This window comes from Lynx rufus, unplaced genomic scaffold (assembly GCF_022079265.1).
Source record: "Lynx rufus isolate CCGP_SWC_20201006 ecotype Redwood Valley unplaced genomic scaffold, mLynRuf1.p SCAF_4, whole genome shotgun sequence".
NCBI lineage: Eukaryota > Metazoa > Chordata > Mammalia > Carnivora > Felidae > Lynx > Lynx rufus.
The window spans coordinates 156,645,317-156,664,642 of record NW_025814856.1 but is presented as its reverse complement, the minus strand read 5'-3'; the positions used below and the strand labels follow the sequence as shown (position 1 = coordinate 156,664,642).

The 19,326-nt window shown below is 43.5% G+C and overlaps 1 protein-coding gene across 3 annotated transcripts in view; it reads right to left on the bottom strand.

Moving 5' to 3' along the window:
- AGK (acylglycerol kinase) overlaps nucleotides 1-19,326 on the bottom strand; it is an 81,288-nt gene that overhangs the window by 49,191 nt on the left and 12,771 nt on the right. For all 3 annotated transcript variants that reach the window (XM_047095068.1, XM_047095067.1, XM_047095066.1), the window contains 2 exons: nucleotides 4,664-4,703; nucleotides 854-933 (listed from right to left, as the gene is read on the bottom strand). In XM_047095068.1, coding sequence (XP_046951024.1) covers nucleotides 854-933; nucleotides 4,664-4,703 — 120 coding nt within the window. The remainder of the gene's footprint in view (nucleotides 1-853; nucleotides 934-4,663; nucleotides 4,704-19,326) is intronic.

Sequence of the window (19,326 nt, the reverse complement as noted above, 5' to 3'; positions counted from 1 at the left end):
AAATTCACCTTTGCAACTAAATGAGAGCAGCACCTAAGAATGAAAAAAAAATTTTTTCCCTTCTAGTTTTTTAAAATTTATACACCTTATTATTTAGAGCAGTTTTCAAGTCCAGAGTAAAAATGAGCACAAAACACAGAGAATTTCCATGGACGCTTTGCCCTGCTAAATGCACACACAGCCTCCCCCACTCTCAACGTCCTGCACCAGCACAGGACCCTTGTTATGATAAATGAACACAAACATGTGATTATTAACCAAAGTCCCATGGATTCCTCACACCTGAATGCCCACCATGTCTTCACACAACTCTTCCAGGCCAGCCAGACCAGGTCACAGACTGTCATGGGACACAGGAGGGACCTAACTAGTCATTCCTGTCCCTAGCACAACCCCCGCCCCCTGGCCCATCTCCTCCATCAGGAAGACTGAGTGCTCTCAGTCTGCCAACCTCCAAAGACCTAGCTCAAGGTTCCCTCCTTCTGGAAAGGTCATTTCTGACTTCACAAGCCCACAGTGCTCTTGGCCATCGTGGAACATCCTGTGACAGAGAAGGCTCGATCATTGCCATCGCAACAGCAGGGGCTGTCCCCACACAGGGAAGACTTACGTGAGAGTGGGAATTCTGGGATTTTCATTAAACTGCAGCTAGACACGTTGGCTAAGCATCGGACAGCTTTACAAGTTACAGCTCATTAACTGCTGTTTCTCCATTACAAATTGATCCTATTGCTAGATGAGTACTGAGCCTTCTTCTTCCAATTCCACACAATCCAACTAGCTGCCTGATGGTCCAGGATTCCCCCCACCCCTTAGGAAAAGGGAGGATGTGACAAATCGCAAACTGAGCTACCCTTTGCAAGCTGCGGGATTGAGAAAAACCGTGGCCTTCTTCACTTGCGCATTGGGAGGAATGAGTTGGTTGCCAAACACCTAAAAAGGAAAGAAGAAAAGTTTTAAGCAAATGTCTTTTTATTCAGTTAGCGATGACATATATTCTTTCATTCCAAAGGCATTTAGTTCAAGGAGACACAGTATCCACTCTGGGGGAAAAAATGTTCTTTCAGGATTTCATACTGACAAAACACTGTGGGCAATAACAAAGTCTACCATTATTTAATGACAATCACCTAAATTCTATAAGAAAAAAAAACCCTGCTTCATCTACTAGAGGTAAGTAACTTTTCTGTTCTCCATAGGCTACGGCCAGGTTTATTATAAACACATAATCAGCAAGGCCACAGTCGATCAGAAGGGAAGTTTAACCCATTTGTCCTCAGTTTTCAGAGTATAATCTTTTTCTCCTTCAATTTATTACTAAAGCATACTCATAAAGAACCTATGTGTTACCAATTAATCTTCATATTTTCAAAGCGCCTGGGTGGCTGAGTTGGTTAAGCATCTGACTTCAGCTCAGGTCATGACCTCGCGGTTCATGGGTTCAAGCCCCGCATCAGGCACTGTGCTGACCACTCAGAGCCTGGAGCCTGCTTCAGATTCTGTGTCTTCCTCTCTCTCTGCGCCTCCCCTGCTCATGCTCTGTCTCTCTCTCTCTCTCAAAAACAAACATTAAAATTTTTCATCTTCAGATTTTCATACATATAGAAAATAAACCTAATAGTCTATTGCCTCCTCCTCTTTGCGACCTTGTATAACTTGATAGCCAAATAGCATTAACTAGCAAGGAAAAGAACGACAACACTTACTAAGCACCCAGTATTTGCCTCTGTCCTACACATCATTCTTAGTTCTCAGAAACTAAGGAGGTATTAAATGTTCCCATTTTAATAGTTGAGAAAACCACAATTCAGAAAGATTAAGTCATATAGTTAATAAATCACAAGCCTAGAATTTACATGCGACTCCAAAGCCCAAACTTCTTCTATCTGTCAGCTCTAAAAAGCAGATAATGGTGGCGGCACTCAGAAGCACGCAGAACTGGATGCGCAGAACCAAGCTGGGAACAGAGGTGAGCTGGCGCTCTCCCACCTGGGCTGGAAAAGACCATCACCAGAAGGAGTGAGTAGGAAAGCTCCAGAGCCAACCTTTCAGGTCTTTGATTGTGGAGAGCAGGTCTGGGCCAAGGAGGCAGACATCAAGTGTACAAGCACAAAGTAAAGTCAGGAGAAAAATGAAAGTTACACCAAGAGTTTTATTAAGTGACTCTAAATCCACTGCATCCCTGACAGTCCTGGGGAGAGCTGTTCTCACCACGCACAGTCTTTTAAAACAAAACAAAGCAAAACAAAACACTTTCTGAATGCCTCTGAAAGACCTACCATGTGTTTGTAAAAAGTTTCTGGTGTGTTCTAATTTCTACGGTTTTCAGTTTTGTTGAATTCAACCTTAAAATTTCACTGCCAAATCTCCAAACATTGTAATGTGTTCTTTCTCTAGCCATATCTTTTCTGGAATGTGGCCAGAAGTCATTTAATTAACTAGTTTCTCTGGCCTACCAGATTCCAGATCTACAGTTCCAGATGATTCTCCCGTGTCCCGGTTTCCTAGTCTCTCCAATTCTTACCTACCTCCAGTCTCAGGTTTACAGTGGGCTAAGGAGCTTATGTGAAGCTACAGTGAGTTGAGTTTACGGGAGATTAAAAAAAAAATTCTTTCAAGAATTTAGACCGTAAAAGGAAGGACATAAACACAAAGAGTAATGAGAGTAGGCTCTAAGGATGAATTCACTTCTGTCTGCCAGATGGAAGGAGGTCCATGGGTGCTGAGAAGTAAAGAATTAGAGCCGTGGGAAGAGGTAAATATGAGGGAGCAAATGGCTAGAGGAGCAGTCTCTGAGAAAGGAAGAGACGGCACTCAGAACAGAGGTGGACCCATTTTCCTTAAACAAGAAAGAGAGGACCCTGTAACCACTCTTCCTTAGGGAGAAACAAAGAAGAGCATCCCCTCCCAAGAAGATTTTCCAGTTGCTAATGGAAAATTAGCTTGGGGTGGGAAACATCTCGAATTTAATACTGAAATTTATTTGAAATTATATATATATATATATATATATATTTTTTTTTTAGAGACAGAGTGTGTGTGAGTGGGGGAGGGGCAGAGGGAGGGGAGGGAGGGAGAAGAGGGAGAGGGAGGGAGAAGAGGGAGAGGGAGGGAGAAGAGGGAGAGGGAGGGAGGGGGAGGGAGAATCTCAAGCAGGGTTCACACTCATCACGGAGCCCAACATGGGGCTTGACCCCACGACCCTGGGATCATGACCTGAGCCAAAATCAAGAGTCAGACGCTCAACCGACTATGCCACCCAGGCGTCCCTTGAATCGATTTTCAAAACAGCAGAGCCATAGGAGATAAAAACAAACAACATAAGTAATCAAATTCTTAACCACAGATTTAGAACAGTTAGATAATCACCAAAGAGAAGAATTTATTAATAGTATCTATTGTCATTGTCATCTATGAAAACATTTCAGTAACAAATATGAGGCTTGCCACCACATCTTCTACTAAATACATCATACCTTTGCCGTTTTTTACTTCATGTTTCCTTTTTGGTATTTCTGATATCATAAGCTTAAATGACATACAACAAAAAGGCAACTCAGGAACTCATGGAATTTCACCTGCAAGGTATAATGTACAAACTTGGAGGGGATGGAAGAACAAAAACATGGTCTTGAACTTGAAAGGATTTTTTTTTTAATGTTTTTTATTTTTGAGAGAAAGAGAGAGAGACACAGAGTACGAGTGGGGAGGGTCAGAGAGGGAGAGGGAGACACAGAATCCGAAGCAGGCTCCAGGGTCTGAGCTGGCAGCACAGAGCCTGATGTAGGGCTTGAACTCTCGAACGCTGAGATCACACCTGAGCCGAAGTCGGATGCTTAACCGACTAAGCCACCCAGGCGCCCCATTCAACTTGAAAGGATTTCTAATTCAACCATAACTAATGCAGCCAGATAGAGGAATATTTAAGTGCCACAGGCCTTTTTTAAGTATCACAGGCCTGGGAGAACACCACACACATGGTATGAATCAACTGTGCTAAACAGGCTTTAAAAATATGAATCAACAGTTTTTTTTTTGTTTTTTGTTTTTTTTTATTTATTTTTGGGACAGAGAGAGACAGAGCATGAACGGGGGAGGGGCAGAGAGAGAGGGAGACACAGAATCGGAAACAGGCTCCAGGCTCTGAGCCATCAGCCCAGAGCCCGACGAGGGGCGCGAACTCACGGACCACGAGATCGTGACCTGGCTGAAGACGGACGCTTAACCGACTGCGCCACCCAGGCGCCCCATGAATCAACAGTTTTAAGAAGATTTGACTTCGAGGGGCAATACCTGCTCTGAACGGACATCCTTGGGGGTTATTTGGAGCAGGGGAGATTCAGGGCTTAGTCTGATCTTCAAGGACAACCAAAGACATGAACAAACTCCCCGAGCTCCAACCGGCCCACTTTATGCACTCTTAGGTCGAATCCAGAAGTAAGCACGTCTAAAGGGGTGGGCGTTAGAACTGCTCTTCACCAGATGGCTACCTTCCTCCAGCTCTCTTCAGAGCTGGCTCTCAGCCTGACTCATCCGGAGAGCAGGAAAAATCTCTCCAAACCACACCGAGGCAAGGCACCGCGCAGGTCCCCTGGAAGAGCCGGGGTGCTCTGCGCAGTGGAGATAAAGCAGGTTTTCACTTTAGCACATTAAGTGACATTACCTGAGCTTCTTGGCAGGCGGCTCTCCTTAGCAGGTTATCACTATCAAAGCAAACAAAGAGAATGAACATTAGCTTTAGCAAGCAAGTTAAGATCCAAACAAGTAAGACTGGCGTTTTCAAGTATTTAAAAAAAGAAAGTACAACGCTTCCCTATAAAATACCCAAGTGAAAGTTTCTGAAAGACCTGTAACAAAGCACAGGCACTCGTGAAAAGTACTTTCCCTGAATGAAATCCTGTGTTAAGTATTTACATAATGGTAGACAAAATACCACTCCCTCCAGGACGCCCACATCCTAATCCCCAGAACCTGAAAATATGTCACCTTACTTAGGTGGCAAAGGGGCTTTAACAGACGTGATTAAGTTTAGGATCTAGAGATGGGAAGATGATCCTGGTTTTATGCAGGGGAACCTAATCTAATCACAGGGGTCCCTAAAAGTTCCTGCCTGTGATCAGCACCAAAGGGGACTATGGAAAAATTGTCAGAAAGGTGCAAGTTTGCTGGCCCTGAGGACGGGAGGCCGCCAGTCAGCGAATGTAGGTACCTTCTAGAAGCTGGAAAGGCGAGGAAATGGCTTCTCCCCTAGAGCCTCCAGAAGGAGTGCAGTTCTTGTGGACACCTTGATTTTAGCCCAGTGAGACCCGTGTTGGACTTCCAACCCCAAGAACTGGAAGATGATAAATTCTTGCCATGTTAAGTCACTAGGTTTGCAGTGGTTTGTTAGCCCGGCATTAGAAGATTAACGCACCTATCCTGTACTTTTATTATCCAGTGGAAATTACTCAGAGGTCATTCTCCAGAAATAAATCTGATGTTTAGTTGCTTCTGCTACTGTTTTATCTGAATCTCTTATTTTTTATATCCCTGTCAGACACTCAATTATATCACAAGTGGAAAATTCTGGCATGAGGTGAAATTTTGGCTTGCAAAAATGAAAACATTCTGTCAGAAAAATGTTTGTCTATTTAACATAAAACGTTCCTAAAATGTGTCTATGCCATTTATACTATAAGAGCATTTTAAATGGCTGATTGCCTACCAGACCCCAGGTCTTCTCCTTGTAAGAATCTATCCTAATACATGTTGATGGCGCGAAGATAGTAATTTGAACCTGGTTAACCACAGTTAAAAACACTAATAAACAATTTATAGGAAAGAACTGAAAGGAGAAAAGGGTTCTTTCACTTAAATTATTTCTAAAAAAATAAAAAAAATACTCTTTTTAGACCATTCTCATAACATTGGAGACTTTGAATTTTGCATTTTTTTTTTAATTTTTTTTCAACATTTATTTTTGGGACAGAGAGAGACAGAGCATAAACGGGGGAGGGGCAGAGAGAGAGGGAGACACAGAATCGGAAACAGGCTCCAGGCTCTGAGCCATCAGCCCAGAGCCCGACGCGGGGCTCGAACTCACGGACCGCGAGATCGTGACCTGGCTGAAGTCGGACGCTTAACCGACTGCGCCACCCAGGCGCCCCTAATTTTGCATTTTTTAAAAAAAAATTTTTTTTAACGTTTATTTATTTTTGAGACAGAGAGAGACAGAGCATGAACAGGGGAGGGGCAGAGAGAGAGGGAGACACAGAATCTGAAACGGGCTCCAGGCTCTGAGCTGTCAGCACAGAGCCCGACGCGGGGCTCGAACTCACGGACCGTGAGATCATGACCTGAGCCGAAGTCGGACGCTTAACTGACCGAGCCACCCAGGCACCCCGAATTTTGCATTTTTACAGTCATTCAAAACCTAATTTTGAGTTAAGGTTAAACTAAAAGAAATTAAACAACCTTTCGCTTTTTGCCATAGCTGCGGTCAAAGGCTACTCAATGATTTTTCTTCCACAGCCAGGCTGGAGAACCACCCCCGATTTCACAGAGCGGTCAACTTTCAGAAGAAAGCACTGTTTGAGGGAAGCACCCATGCCGCCCATCTGTGGGTTTTTACCAAAGCACAACAACACTTAATTTGAAGGGATATGTGTCCCCCTGTGTTTACTGCAGCATTATTTACAACAGCCAAGACGGGAAAGCAACCCAGTGTGCATCGACAGATGAATGGATACAGAAAATGTGGTATATAAATACAATGGAATATTATTCAGCCATAAAAAGAATGAAATCCTGCCATTTGCGAGGACATGGATGGAGCTAGAGAGTATAATGCTAAGCAAAATAAGTCAGAGAAAGACAAATAACATGATTTCACTCATATGTAGAACTTAAGAAAGAAAGAAACAAAGGGGAAAAAAAAAAAGACACACCAAAAAAGAGACTCTAACTAAAGAGTGGTTAGAGGGGGTTAGAGTGGTGGTTATGAGAGGGGAGGTGCGGGGCGGGTAAAAGAGGTGATGGGGAATAAAGAGTACATTTATCCTGATGAGATCGCTTCTTGGCCTTTTGGCTAAGATCAAGTATATGATGGTGAGCACCGGGTCATGTCTGGAATTGCTGCATCACTGTATTGTGCACCTGAAACTAATATAACACCATATGTTAACAATACTGGAATTTTCATTTAATTTTAAAAGTGCTCCCCATCTGAAACCTAAGAACAATGTGCTATTAAAATTAAAATGACACTCAAAAGTGCAGGCTGCTCTACAACAAACATTTTAGGGGGGCTAACCCTTTGTGAAATCTAGACGACAGGCACCTTTTACTGCCAGGCTCAGTCCCCACTTGCTTGAGTGACCATTCCCTCCTACCCTGTGGCAAAAGGTTGCTGCATAAGCTTCCCTCCTCTCCCCCACCAGAGATTCATAAATATTCATGTTTTGCTCTTCTACCCAAAAGCTCTCCATCAACTGCTCTCAGTGAATCGTCCTAACAGCAACAATTATATATGTAATTTAAACACACGCGCGTGCGATCAGGGAAATTCAAGACACAAAGTAGTAAAATATTTAAAAGTGATTAACATGACAACACCACTTTATAGTTGACTTGACACCTCACACCCACGACTTCTCTACCATGACAAGGTAAAAATACTAAACCCTTGGTAACCAATAGATCACCAAAGAAAACTGGGTTCCTTGCAGCAACCTGAGCATTTGTCACTGGATCCCCTGGACTGGGCTAATCCTCAATCCAGCTTCCACACAGCCCTGGGGGGACCACTACCACCACGCAGAACTATGCTCCTCCCAACACCCACTTTAATGTATTTTTCCTGTAGAATTACCTGTGCCTCCAGTCTTTTATACGACAGATACATCCTACGGATTACTCTCTACGAGGCCTCTGTACTGCTATAAAAGCTGCGCACCTGCCTGTATGTCCGCATCCCTTTCCCCCAGCTGGCTCCCCTCCTAGCAGGGGCAGGCCCTTGAACGTGCCAGGCTCCTCTGGGTCATTACTAGATACCATCTGCCTTACTGTATTTCAGCCACATGGATTCCTGCAGACCTAGGTAAAAAGAGAATGACCCCAAATACAGACAAGAATATGGGTAGCACCTTGGATCATTTTTTTCCCCCAAATTCTTTTTCACTAGAAGTAAAATTTTGAATGTTAACTTGTGATTAAGTATATGATTAAAGACCTCAGTTCTCTTGAGCTTGCTAATACTACTTGATTTATCAGAGCACTATTCAAAATCAAAAGACTTTTTTATAATTAATTCCCTGGATTTTAATGTGCCAGATGGAATATGCTGTCAATGCCACCTGTGAGAAAGCTAGAATATGTACCAATTTAGATGCTACAAAAGAAAATCTCATTATAATCACAATTTTTTAATATCAAAAATGGTATTAACTATCTTGATCTTGCTCTCTGAACCAAGCTGTTTCTAAAAATCACACATCCTCAAAGAAAAAATGATTTCTCCCATTGATATATTCTGATGATCTATAACCAGCTCCGAAAACTATTTCAAAAAAGAAATTCCAAAAATGTTTCAGGAAAGGCAGCTTTGTTGGAATAAAAGAGAAAATAACTTAAAATTCATAGAGCGACTTCCATGTGTCAGATATTATAGCAGCTGTTCTCACAAACCTTTAATCTTTGTAACAACCTTGCAAGACAGGCATTATATTCTCATTTTATGTATGAAGAAGTTGAGGCTCAGTGCAGAAACTGACTTGCCCGAGACCACCATGTGACTAAATGGTAGAGCTGGCATTCCAACCCATGCCAACTTGACCCTAAAATGCATGCTTTAATACTTTCTCTTACCCTCAGAGAATCGTGAATGGGCAATACTCATTCATCTATCTACTTTATAGCACATTCATTCAATTAACCACATTACCTCCTAATCTCACTTAACTTTTAAAATTTACATTCATATAATGTTTTTAGTAAGTTCAAGTACAATAAAGTTCCCAAAAGCAGCAGGTGAAATATTCATTGAACACAAAGTGTTTGGTACGGTACAACGAACCAGATTTGGTCCTGACCTGAAATAGCTCTTGGCAAGTATTAGTGATAAAGTAAAAGACGGGTTTCTTGATAAATGATATGCCAGGCGTTGTGCAGATGTCCTGGATATACTAGTGAATAAACCCAGCCCTCCCCTCATGAAGTTTACAGATTAGAAGGGAAGAAAGACAATTTGACAGGCAATCGTAAGGTGACGTGACTTTTATGTGCTCTGTAAAAGGGGCGCATTTAGGAATACCTAATCGAGTCTTGGGGGAATTAGAGAAGGCTTTTTATAGGAAGTGGCCCTCAAGTGTACATTTAGGGGAGAAATAAAAAGTAGCAAGGCAAAAATAGGGAGGAGAATGCAAAGGAAACAGCATGTACAAGCCTGAGAGCGTGAGGCAGGGCCAATATGGGAAAGTGAAAGTTCAGGACAGCTGGAGGCCAGCCTGTGATGGGAGGAGCCATGGAAGAGGAGGGGAGGCACAGTCCAGACTGCCACGGTCCTTTTAAGCTATTAAGGAATCAGGGCTTTACCCTTAGGTCATAAGAAACTTTTTTTTTTAAATTTATTTTTTAATGTTTATTTATTTTTGAGACAGAGAGAGACAGAGCATGAACGGGGGAGGGTCAGAGAGAGAGAGCGAGACACAGAATCTGAAACAGGCTCCAGGCTCTGAGCTGTCAGCACAGAGCCTGACGCGGGGCTTGAACTCACGGACCATGAGATCATGACCTGAGCCGAAGTCGGACGCTTAACCGACTGAGCCACCCAGGCGCCCCAAAACTTTTAAAAGGTGTTAGGAAGATACAGGATGTGGCCAGAGTGACGTGTTAGGAGGACCATTCCAGCTGCAGTGTGAAGTCAGCCAGCCATGGTTGAAGGAAAGACTGGAGCCAGGGAGACCAGGGAGGGTTCTCCAGGAATGCAAGACAGCCAGGACGACAGGATGACCACGGGAACCAGGATCCAGGAGAGGACAGAGGCAGCAGATGTTTTGGAAGCAAACCCAAGGGCTGGCCTGTGGGGAAGAAAGGGAAGGCAGGGGTCCAAGGCAGTGTCCACATTGTTGCACTGGGCCATCGGTGGAAGGCGGTACCACTCAGAAGTGGGCTGTGGTAGGGGACACGGGTTTAGGAGGGCGGAAGATGGGCTTAGTTCTGGATTTGTCGATCGGAGATAGGGGTGAGTCCAGGTGGAGGTGTCCAAGGGACAGCTGGAAATACACGTGTGGAATTCCAACAGTAATCTTGACTAAAGATACATGTGGTAATGGAGGGATGAGAGCGGATCGGATGGTCTACGTGAGAAGGTGAGAAGCAGAAGCAGCCGAAGAGATGCCCTGGGACAGATGACAGAGAATGCCGGATGAATCTCATGTACACAGACTGTACCTCATTTGAAAGCCAAAGGAAAAACGCAGTGGATAACTGAGGAAAGAGGTTAAGAACCACTTCCTTATCTCCCGTCGTGCTCTTGATGCTGTAAAAACCACACGCTTTTGCTTTTCCTAAAACAAACAGTGAACATTCCCCCTGCAAGGATCTGATCCCTCTATCCCCCATCCCTTTTAAAAACTAGAAAGGCCACACCCGATGCCACCCACACCCTTAGCCCACCACACACAAAACTGCTGGTCTCCCCTTTCTTCCTTCACTGTAACTGCCTTGAATTCATGGATAATTCACCATTTTCTCATTTTCTCTTCTGCACACAGCACCTCTTGTAGATAAAAGGTACTCAATAAATAACTGTTCAATAAATAAGTGGCAAATGTTTGATCAGGAGAGACTGACTCACTGTGCTCACAGGCAGACTTTGTCCCGCAGGAAAAACTGAAGGTGATTCTTTGTATGAGTGTTTGGCATTCTTGAAGCCACAGACCCACCTGCGATAGCTCTTCTCTGTAATTACCACCAAAGGGCAAGAGAAGAAATCACCGTGGTACAGTTGAGGATGAAAAGTTAGAACAGTCATGGAAACCTGACCAGATAAAGAACCGTGTGTGTGCGTGCGTGCTTGGGGGAGTGGGTAAAAGAACTAGTTAAATGAGGAACTAGAAAGCTAAATGAAGAACTCCTTCTGGTATACTAAGAAGCATCCTAAGAACTGTCCCAGTGGCTGAGTCTGTTATCAGAGAAATTCTAGATTGCTCGTGGATCAAAAATCTGAAGGTGAAGCTGAAACCCTGTGTCACACACACACACACACACACACACACACACACACACACACACAAAAGTACCGTATATAAATTCCAAGTCCATGTTCTTTCTACTACATCATGCGGTCTCCCAAGAGAACTGAAGTTTAGCACAATTTAACATGTAGTCACATCAAAAAGGGGTCCCTGAAGGGATGCCTGGATGGCTCAGTCAGTTAACCAAGCAGCCGATTTCAGCTCGGGTCATGATCTTGCGGTTCGTGAGTTCAAGCCCCAGGTCGGGCTCTGTGCTAGACAGCTCAGAGCCTGGACCCTGTTTCAGATTCTGCGTCTCCCTCTCTCTCTCTCTGAACCTCCCCAGCTTGTGCTTGCTCGCTCGTTCTCTCTCTCAAAAAGAAATAAACGTTAAAAAGAAATCATTTTTTAAAAGGTCCCTGAAGATCTATCTGCTCAGTACTAAAATGCAGGTCCTTTGACAGAAATCAGAAGCTTCTGGATTAGGAAATGAAAAAAACCTGCTGATGTCACTCTGCCTGAGGCTTTAAAAGAATACAAACATGCCTGCTACCACAGGAAATGGGATGTTCACAATTTATTCTGAGCCATAAATGTTTTATTTATTACTTTAGGACTGCAAAGTAAGATAAGTTGTAATTTCAATAACAACTCTGCATGTTAACAAAAAAATCATATTGATCTATCCAGTTTCCCAAAAACAGACATTTCCCACTACAGTCTAGAAGCAAACTGTATAGCAATTTCTACCACCAGCTTTTCCCCTGGTGCATGCAATCCAGTTTCTGTTTTACACAAAACAGATTTCAAGTTTAGATGTTTACAGCAACTACTTCAACTCACCCAAGCCTACTCGAGTAATTAAGCATGATATTGCCAGGGGCGGTGAGCACTGGTTGTCCATGGAACAGCCTGGATGGAATGGAGATGGAAGGAGAGACAGAAAAAACCATAGAGAAGGGATTCTCTTATGTGCACAGCAGGGAGCTTTGTCAAGCACACATCGCCCCCACCCGAACAGATAGTGGCAGCGGCAGTGATCAGTGTCACCGTGAGAAAATGGTGATCATCTCTGCCCAAGGGAAAGACTGGTCACCAAGCGGGAAGACATGCAGTGTGTTTGAGAAGAACGCTCGAAGATCTATTCTGGGCCTAAAGAAGGCTCACTCGGAGAGACGTAAATGGGGAACGTGATGGGTTACAAACTCTAGGAGAACGATAAAAACATTTATGACTTTGAGAAGGATTTTAGGGCCTTCTGGTCTGGTCTTCCCGTTTAACCAGAGAATGATGTCCCTTCTGGTTCTCCAGGCCTCCGCATGATGTGCTACCTGCGACTTCAGAAATTTGTATCTTCTTACCTCTCCCAACCACAATGAGATAAAGAAGCTCCCTAATGTCGTGAAAGTATCAAGCCTCAAGAAGAATTACTACTGATAAGCATACGTTGAGTGGTGACTGTCTTCATTTTAATGACCCTTAGAATGCACAAAAGAAGAAAGAAAATAAGGAGGCAGGCAGGCAATCGCTGGCATTGAAATTCTGTCACCCCTGGTGCTGTCGGTGAGGTTTAGCAAAGGAGGAAGGAAGCTAAAGTCTACCATCAACTGTAAAGGACAAGGGTTCTGGGCTAGTGACAAGGATACACCGAACTTGGGTTCAGGAGTTCTGAAGTCAAATGGTGGTATATTTGGACTTCTTTCCCTGGTGGTATATTTAACAACGCAAGGATCAACATTTCCAGTAACACTATAATGAAAGCCAAGGGCATTTTCCCCAGACTGTATTTACTAAAACAGGAAGGGGGAGTGGGGAGAGCCCCAGTCACTCAAGTCCACAAGTGAACAAGAATGGATAACGCAGCACTGAAATTAAAAAGCTAGCGGAAACAGCTACTCTTGTCAGTTTTACACAAGGTACTCTTATCTACTCCTGTACTAAAAGGCAAGAGAGAAAACGTTACAGAGAGGTTATGTCAGCTATTCGAAAAGATACCGTAGGCCGAGTCCCTTCTTCCCTTCCTCCTACCCTCCGAGTTGTGCTCTATAAACCACATGCATAAAGGGGTATTCACCCTGGGCTCCGGAATACAGGACAGACCTTCTGACCTATAAACTCATCAACTATTGTCAGTATTTGTGCTGTTTCGTCACATACGATATTGGAGATGTCAGTTACCACCTACAGAGGGGTTAGTTTAGCCTGAGCTTCGACTGTTCTCTCTGCAGTGCTTGGAGCAGCTAATACCACTGATAGAAATATCACTAAAAATGATGTGAAATCAATAAAACAAAACATAACTTAAATATATCTCCTGCCCTTCCATCTCAGTCCTCTCCACCCCACCCGACCCCCCCACCAATAAACATATGGGAAAGAATAATACAGATTTTTTTTAGAAAAGAACAAATCTGTTTTCTAAATAAAATGAGAAAAGAGCTAAAAGGAGAGGGAATATAATTAAACTTCATTGCACTTAAAAAAGTTCCCTATTCCCTATCAAATCTGGGCTGACAGGCATGTTATTTAATTGCCCATAAATGAGCTTCTTTAAATAGCACCTATTAATACCCCAAACTTCAGCATCAGCCTGCACAGAGAGAGAGAGAGAGAACCCTGAAATGGCTGAAAAGCAAAACAAACTGCTTTCTTAAAACCACAACAAAATGTGAAATGAGGAAAAGCCAGGAGGGGAAAAATCCCTCGCTACCTTCGGCCCCTGCCGGACCAGCCAGGCCTGGGACCACCGACTGCAAAGGCAGAGGCTAATCTCAACGGATGTCAAGGTAAAACATCTGCTTTGTCAGAACCCCAGAGATCCGGAACAAAATGAAGCCCAAGACATTACTAAAACCATAATGTGTACCCAAAGAAATAATACAGGTCTAGTCAAGTGTGGCGCATGCATAATTTACCCCTGGAATCTAACACATTTCCCCCTGGATCTGCTGTCAGAGTCTCTAACTCAACATAGCTTAAAGGGAAGAGAATAATACCTCCTCCTTAAACCAATTCTCCCTGGCGACTTGCCTCTTTCTGTATCACCAATTATCCTAGTCTTGAAACCAAAAAATGACTTACCTTCCTCTCCTTCAACCAAACAGCCAGTCCATCATCGAATGATAATAAGAATGAGCATTTACCAAGGGGAAGCTAGGAGACGGGCACAGTAGCAGGTACTAGGAAATGCATCATCTCACTTAATGCTTACAACTAACCTGCAAAGCAGATCTCATTGGCGCCATTACCCCAGAAGGTGACTGGGGTGCAGAAGTTGAAGGGATTAAGTACTTGATAAAGGTCGCAGCTGGTAAATAGCAGAACGCAAACCAACCAGCAGTCTACCTGCCTACAGTGCTCATGCTCAGATATTACGCTATCACAGTCTTATTCCACCATTTTCCCCCTCCCAATGCCATCACTGTGGTCTGGCTTCTCTTAGCTTCTATGATGAAATGCCCTCCCAAACCACACGCCCTCCCCCTCCAACGTATCTTGCCCAAGGGTGCTGGACTGAGCTTCCTGAGTGCCACTTTGCTCATGACATGCTCCTCTCCTTAAACATCTTCACTGTATCTCCGCTGCTCACCAAACACTACAAACTGCCTACAAAGACTTCCATAATTGAACTTTTTCTCCTATTCTACCAAAAAAAAAAAAAAAAAAAGAAGTAACTAGTCTATAGTGAAGTCAAATTCTTTGCTAATCTCCAAAAATACACTGCATTTCCAGTTTCTGCCTATGCTCAAGGCATTAACATCACCTAGCACACCGTCCCACTCACCGCAAGGCCCAACTCCAAACACATCTTTGTTATGAGGCTTTCTCTGATAAGGATGGAAAAGCCAGAAGACGAAGTGCTATTTCTGATGGAGAGCTTTTTTGTGCCTGGCCCTATTCTAAGACAATCGGCATGACAACCCAAAGAAATGGGTTCCACTAGACAGAGAATTGAAGTTAGAGTTTAGAGAGAATTGAAGCACAGCGAGGTTTCACAGCTGGGCAGATGGAAAGCCGACATTCGAACACGTATGGTCACTCCTCCTCTTAACCACGTGGCTCTAGTAACTCTAAGAAGCCACGGTCTTCACTTTCTAACGGGTGGACTAAGTTGACTGCCTCCCAATCCACTGACTGATCTTAATATCCGCCAAAGCAGGACAACCCCACACCACGTACTTCCTGACACGATACGCGAAGAAATCCACAACACGTGTATGAAGCATGCTTGCCCTAAAAATTAAACCTGAATCGAATTCTGCCTCGGGAGCCGTGATCCTCAATCTCAGGATACACACAAATCCCCTGGGGACCTGGTTAAATGCACATTCTGACTCAGCAGGTCTGGGTTGGGTCCTGAGACTCTGCGTTTCTAATCCATTCCCAGGAGGAACTGCGCTGCAGGAGCACGGCCCATGCTTTGGACAGCAGCAAAGCTCTAGCACCTGGGTCTGATCGCCAGTTTATAAGACACAGGAGAGACAGGGGAACAGATTAAATGACTCAGGGCTGAGACTACAATGAGGAGAGTAAGGCATTCACCTCAGGTGCAAAATTCACGCCAAAAAAACCACAATGGAGACAATAATTCTAAAAATCAAAATGAATGCAAAAGACCCATGATGAACACAGTATCACGGTTTGAAATAAACACAGAACCAATATCACCGATTTTTCTCCTTGCCTCAGGCCCCCACAGGACTCTGCGCAGCACTGAATGGTATAACTTATCCACCAAATCTCGATTATGAAAAACTCTCCAGGGAAAAGACAGACCTGCCTGGTTTTGAAAATAAATAAATACTTTAAAAGAAGGAGGGGGTTATAGTTCGAGAGGCTTTAGAAATAGATGCTAAATGCAATGTGTCAAAACTTGTTTTGATATTGATTTGAACAAACCATAATACAAAGAATGGGGGGGTAGGAGGGAAAATATAAACAGGCTGGATATGAGAAGACATAAAAGAATTTCAGTATTGTTAGGTTCATAATAATGCCATTGTGATTTTTTAAGTTCTTACTTATTAAAGACAAGGTACCGAAGTATAAATGATAGAAGCTAGAATTTCTGAAAATCTGCATCAAAATATTCCAGAGGGGGGAAAAAAAAGTAGAGAAATGAAATGAGATCAGTAAAATGTTGGTATTTATTGAGGCAGGGTGAGAACACATGGGGATTATACTATTCTGATTTTTATATGACTAAAATCTCCATAATAAAAAAACTTTAATCTTTTCTTAGGCACCCCTGACATTTACTTTGTACCTTCAAACAGGACCCAGCACAGAGCGCCTCATGCATTCATAATAAAAGTAACTGCTCTTTTAATTTGTGCCAGCAGCTGTGATTATATCTCCTAAGTGTCACAATAAGGTTGTCAGATGTTATACGGAGGAATAAGGTGAAGTTTAACAAGGTTGAATAATCTGCCCAAAGTCACTCACCCAGCAAGTGGCACATCCAAGGCTTGGACCCAGACCCAACTAGCTCAGAAGCCCAAACTTGAAGCACTACGTTAAAGTATCTGTCTTATGTCCTATGGGGTCTATGACAGAAGACAATCTTCAGTTTATGGCTCTTCATTTCTCCCCGGCTCCCTTAGATACAGGAGCCATTTCCGGAGGTTAAGGTAAGGACTACGTGGTTTGGAATCAGGGCTCTCCCACTTTTTACTGTGTGACCTTGGGCAAATTCCTTAATCTTGCTCTCCCTTGGTTTCTGCCTCCTTCTAGGGTTATTAATCTCACACTAGTAGGAGATGAATAACCATCTCCAAGTTGTTCGGAGGATAAAATGAGTTAATACACATAAAGTGCTTAGAATCACGTCTGGTATATGACAAGCCCTGATCGAGTGTGAGTGATTATCATCATTACTATTACCAAGTTCTCGATAAAACTGAATGACACTCAACACACCCCTCGTGCCAACTTAAAACCACTTATTTTTACTTCTTCTAAGCAATTGTTTTTTGGCCACAGAATTTGAAAGGTGAGCTCCCACCCGTGCTGGTGAAAGCTGATGATACAGTAATCAAGATTAACCTTTCTATATTCGGAGGGAAAAAACTCCAATATTAATAAAAACCTAGGGACACACGGCCCAGGACCATCACTTAGCTTCGCATTTGCTTTGCAAGTTTCACGTTCAGGGATTCATAGTGTCAATGGGACTTTAAAATCCCCAAGAAAGTATCAAGAGTTCTGGCAGAGAGACTAGACGCCCCACAGAAATGAATGGCGGGAGCCCTGGGTCACAGGCCAAGGTGGGTGACTGAACGAGTGCCGGAGCACGGAGCCAAAGGACGGAGCTGAGCACGAGGAGCCAGAAGAGAAGAAGAGCAGGGCTACTGTTGACTGCGGAGCCAGGAAAGGAAGTTCAGAACCTGTGCCAAGGCTCACCAACCAAAATCCCCGGGAGAGAAACCAGACCCGGGACGAGCAAGCACGAGATCCCCAGAGATGAAAGCAACAATGGGAGCTGAAATCAGATGCATGATGGTCCAGACCAAGCCAACTGTAACTGCTTACGCCCCGCCTCGTCTGGGGTTATGTTCTGTCGTAAAACCACACTTTCCAAGCTGTCCTGTTCCACGTAAAGTCAAAGAATAAGGCTGAGATCTTATTAGACCATCTGGCAGATCCTGGTCTTCCTTCCCCACCGGTTGTCTCTCAAATCATTCACTGCCAGTTACCAGAAGTAATTCATTTTAACTCCCAACGTACTGAACATCAAATTTACTCACAGTTACTAGCATTTGTTGAACCCCATGTCTATCAGGCACTACGCTAACAGCTTTATGGTTCCTCACTCAATCCTTCAATGACCCAGGGAGGCACTCTTATCATCCCACTGTACAGGGGGACCTAAGGTTTAGGGAGCCCGAGGTCACACTGCTAGGAAGCGTCAGTTCTGTCTGACTCCGGAGACAACTTTAAGACTACACTGCCTCCTCTCCCCCGCACTTTTTATTAGATTCTGTGCTAGTGAAGGGTGAGGAACAAGAGAGGGACTGTTGCAGGGAACTACCGACAGGATGAACTGAAGAACCTGGAGCATAATCGCCCCCAGGGAGCCCAGAAAGCCTAGAAAGAGCAGTTGAAGAGGAATGAGCAACACTTAAATTCGCTTTACTTTCAGCAAACAGGGTCATTTCCTCCTCTTCAATTGCTCTTGCTGAGTCCTGAGAGCAGCCCCCGCTGCTCCTGCTCCGGTGGACTCCAGCAACCGGCTGTGGGGAAATTATGCAGAGGGAAAAATATCACAGGTTTTCTTCCTTGAAACTGAGAGGAAGGGAGACTAAGAGGGGAAGGCACTCCCGAGGAGGAAAACTTACAAGCACATTAACAATGGAAAAGAGCCTGCAAAAAAACGATACCTGGGTCAAAAGGCAAATTAAGGGCAGCAACCAAAAATGGAACAGATCAAGAGGAACATATGCAACTTCTTCCAAATCTGTTGCAGAAAAAACTTTTCCTTAGAAAAACCATGACCATTATTAAAATCTCAAAATCAACATTAAAATACAGGCAACTGTTATTACTGGCACGTGAATCCTTTATCAGGAAATTGTTTTTCTTTCAAAGGGAAGAAAAAAGTCAAATACATACAATCAAACTATTTGTCTGGGGTTTTTTTAATGTTTATTTTTGAGAGACAAAGAAAGAACATGCATACATGCGCAAGCAGGGGAGGGGCAGACAGAGGGAGAGAGAGATTCCCAAGGTTCTACTGTGTCAGCCCACAGCCCAACACGGGGCTAAATCCCACGGATTTTGAGATCATGACCTGAGCCCAAATTAAGAGACACCTAAACGACTAATCCACGCAGGTGGACCACAATTTGTATTTTCTAAAATGAGTAATGCAAAATATTATGTTCACCAGTCTCAGAAATCAAAATCAAGGAATTTACAATTCTCTAAGTATAAAATATTAACCATTATAATATGCTTACCTTCTATGGAGCAATATAAAGGAGTGAACTATAGATAAATGCAATAGCACAGATGAATCTCAAAACCACTGTGCTGAGAGGAAGAAGCCTTTCAAAAAAAGAATACATCTTATTCCATGTACATAAAGTTTGGAACAGGGGGGAAAAATCAATCT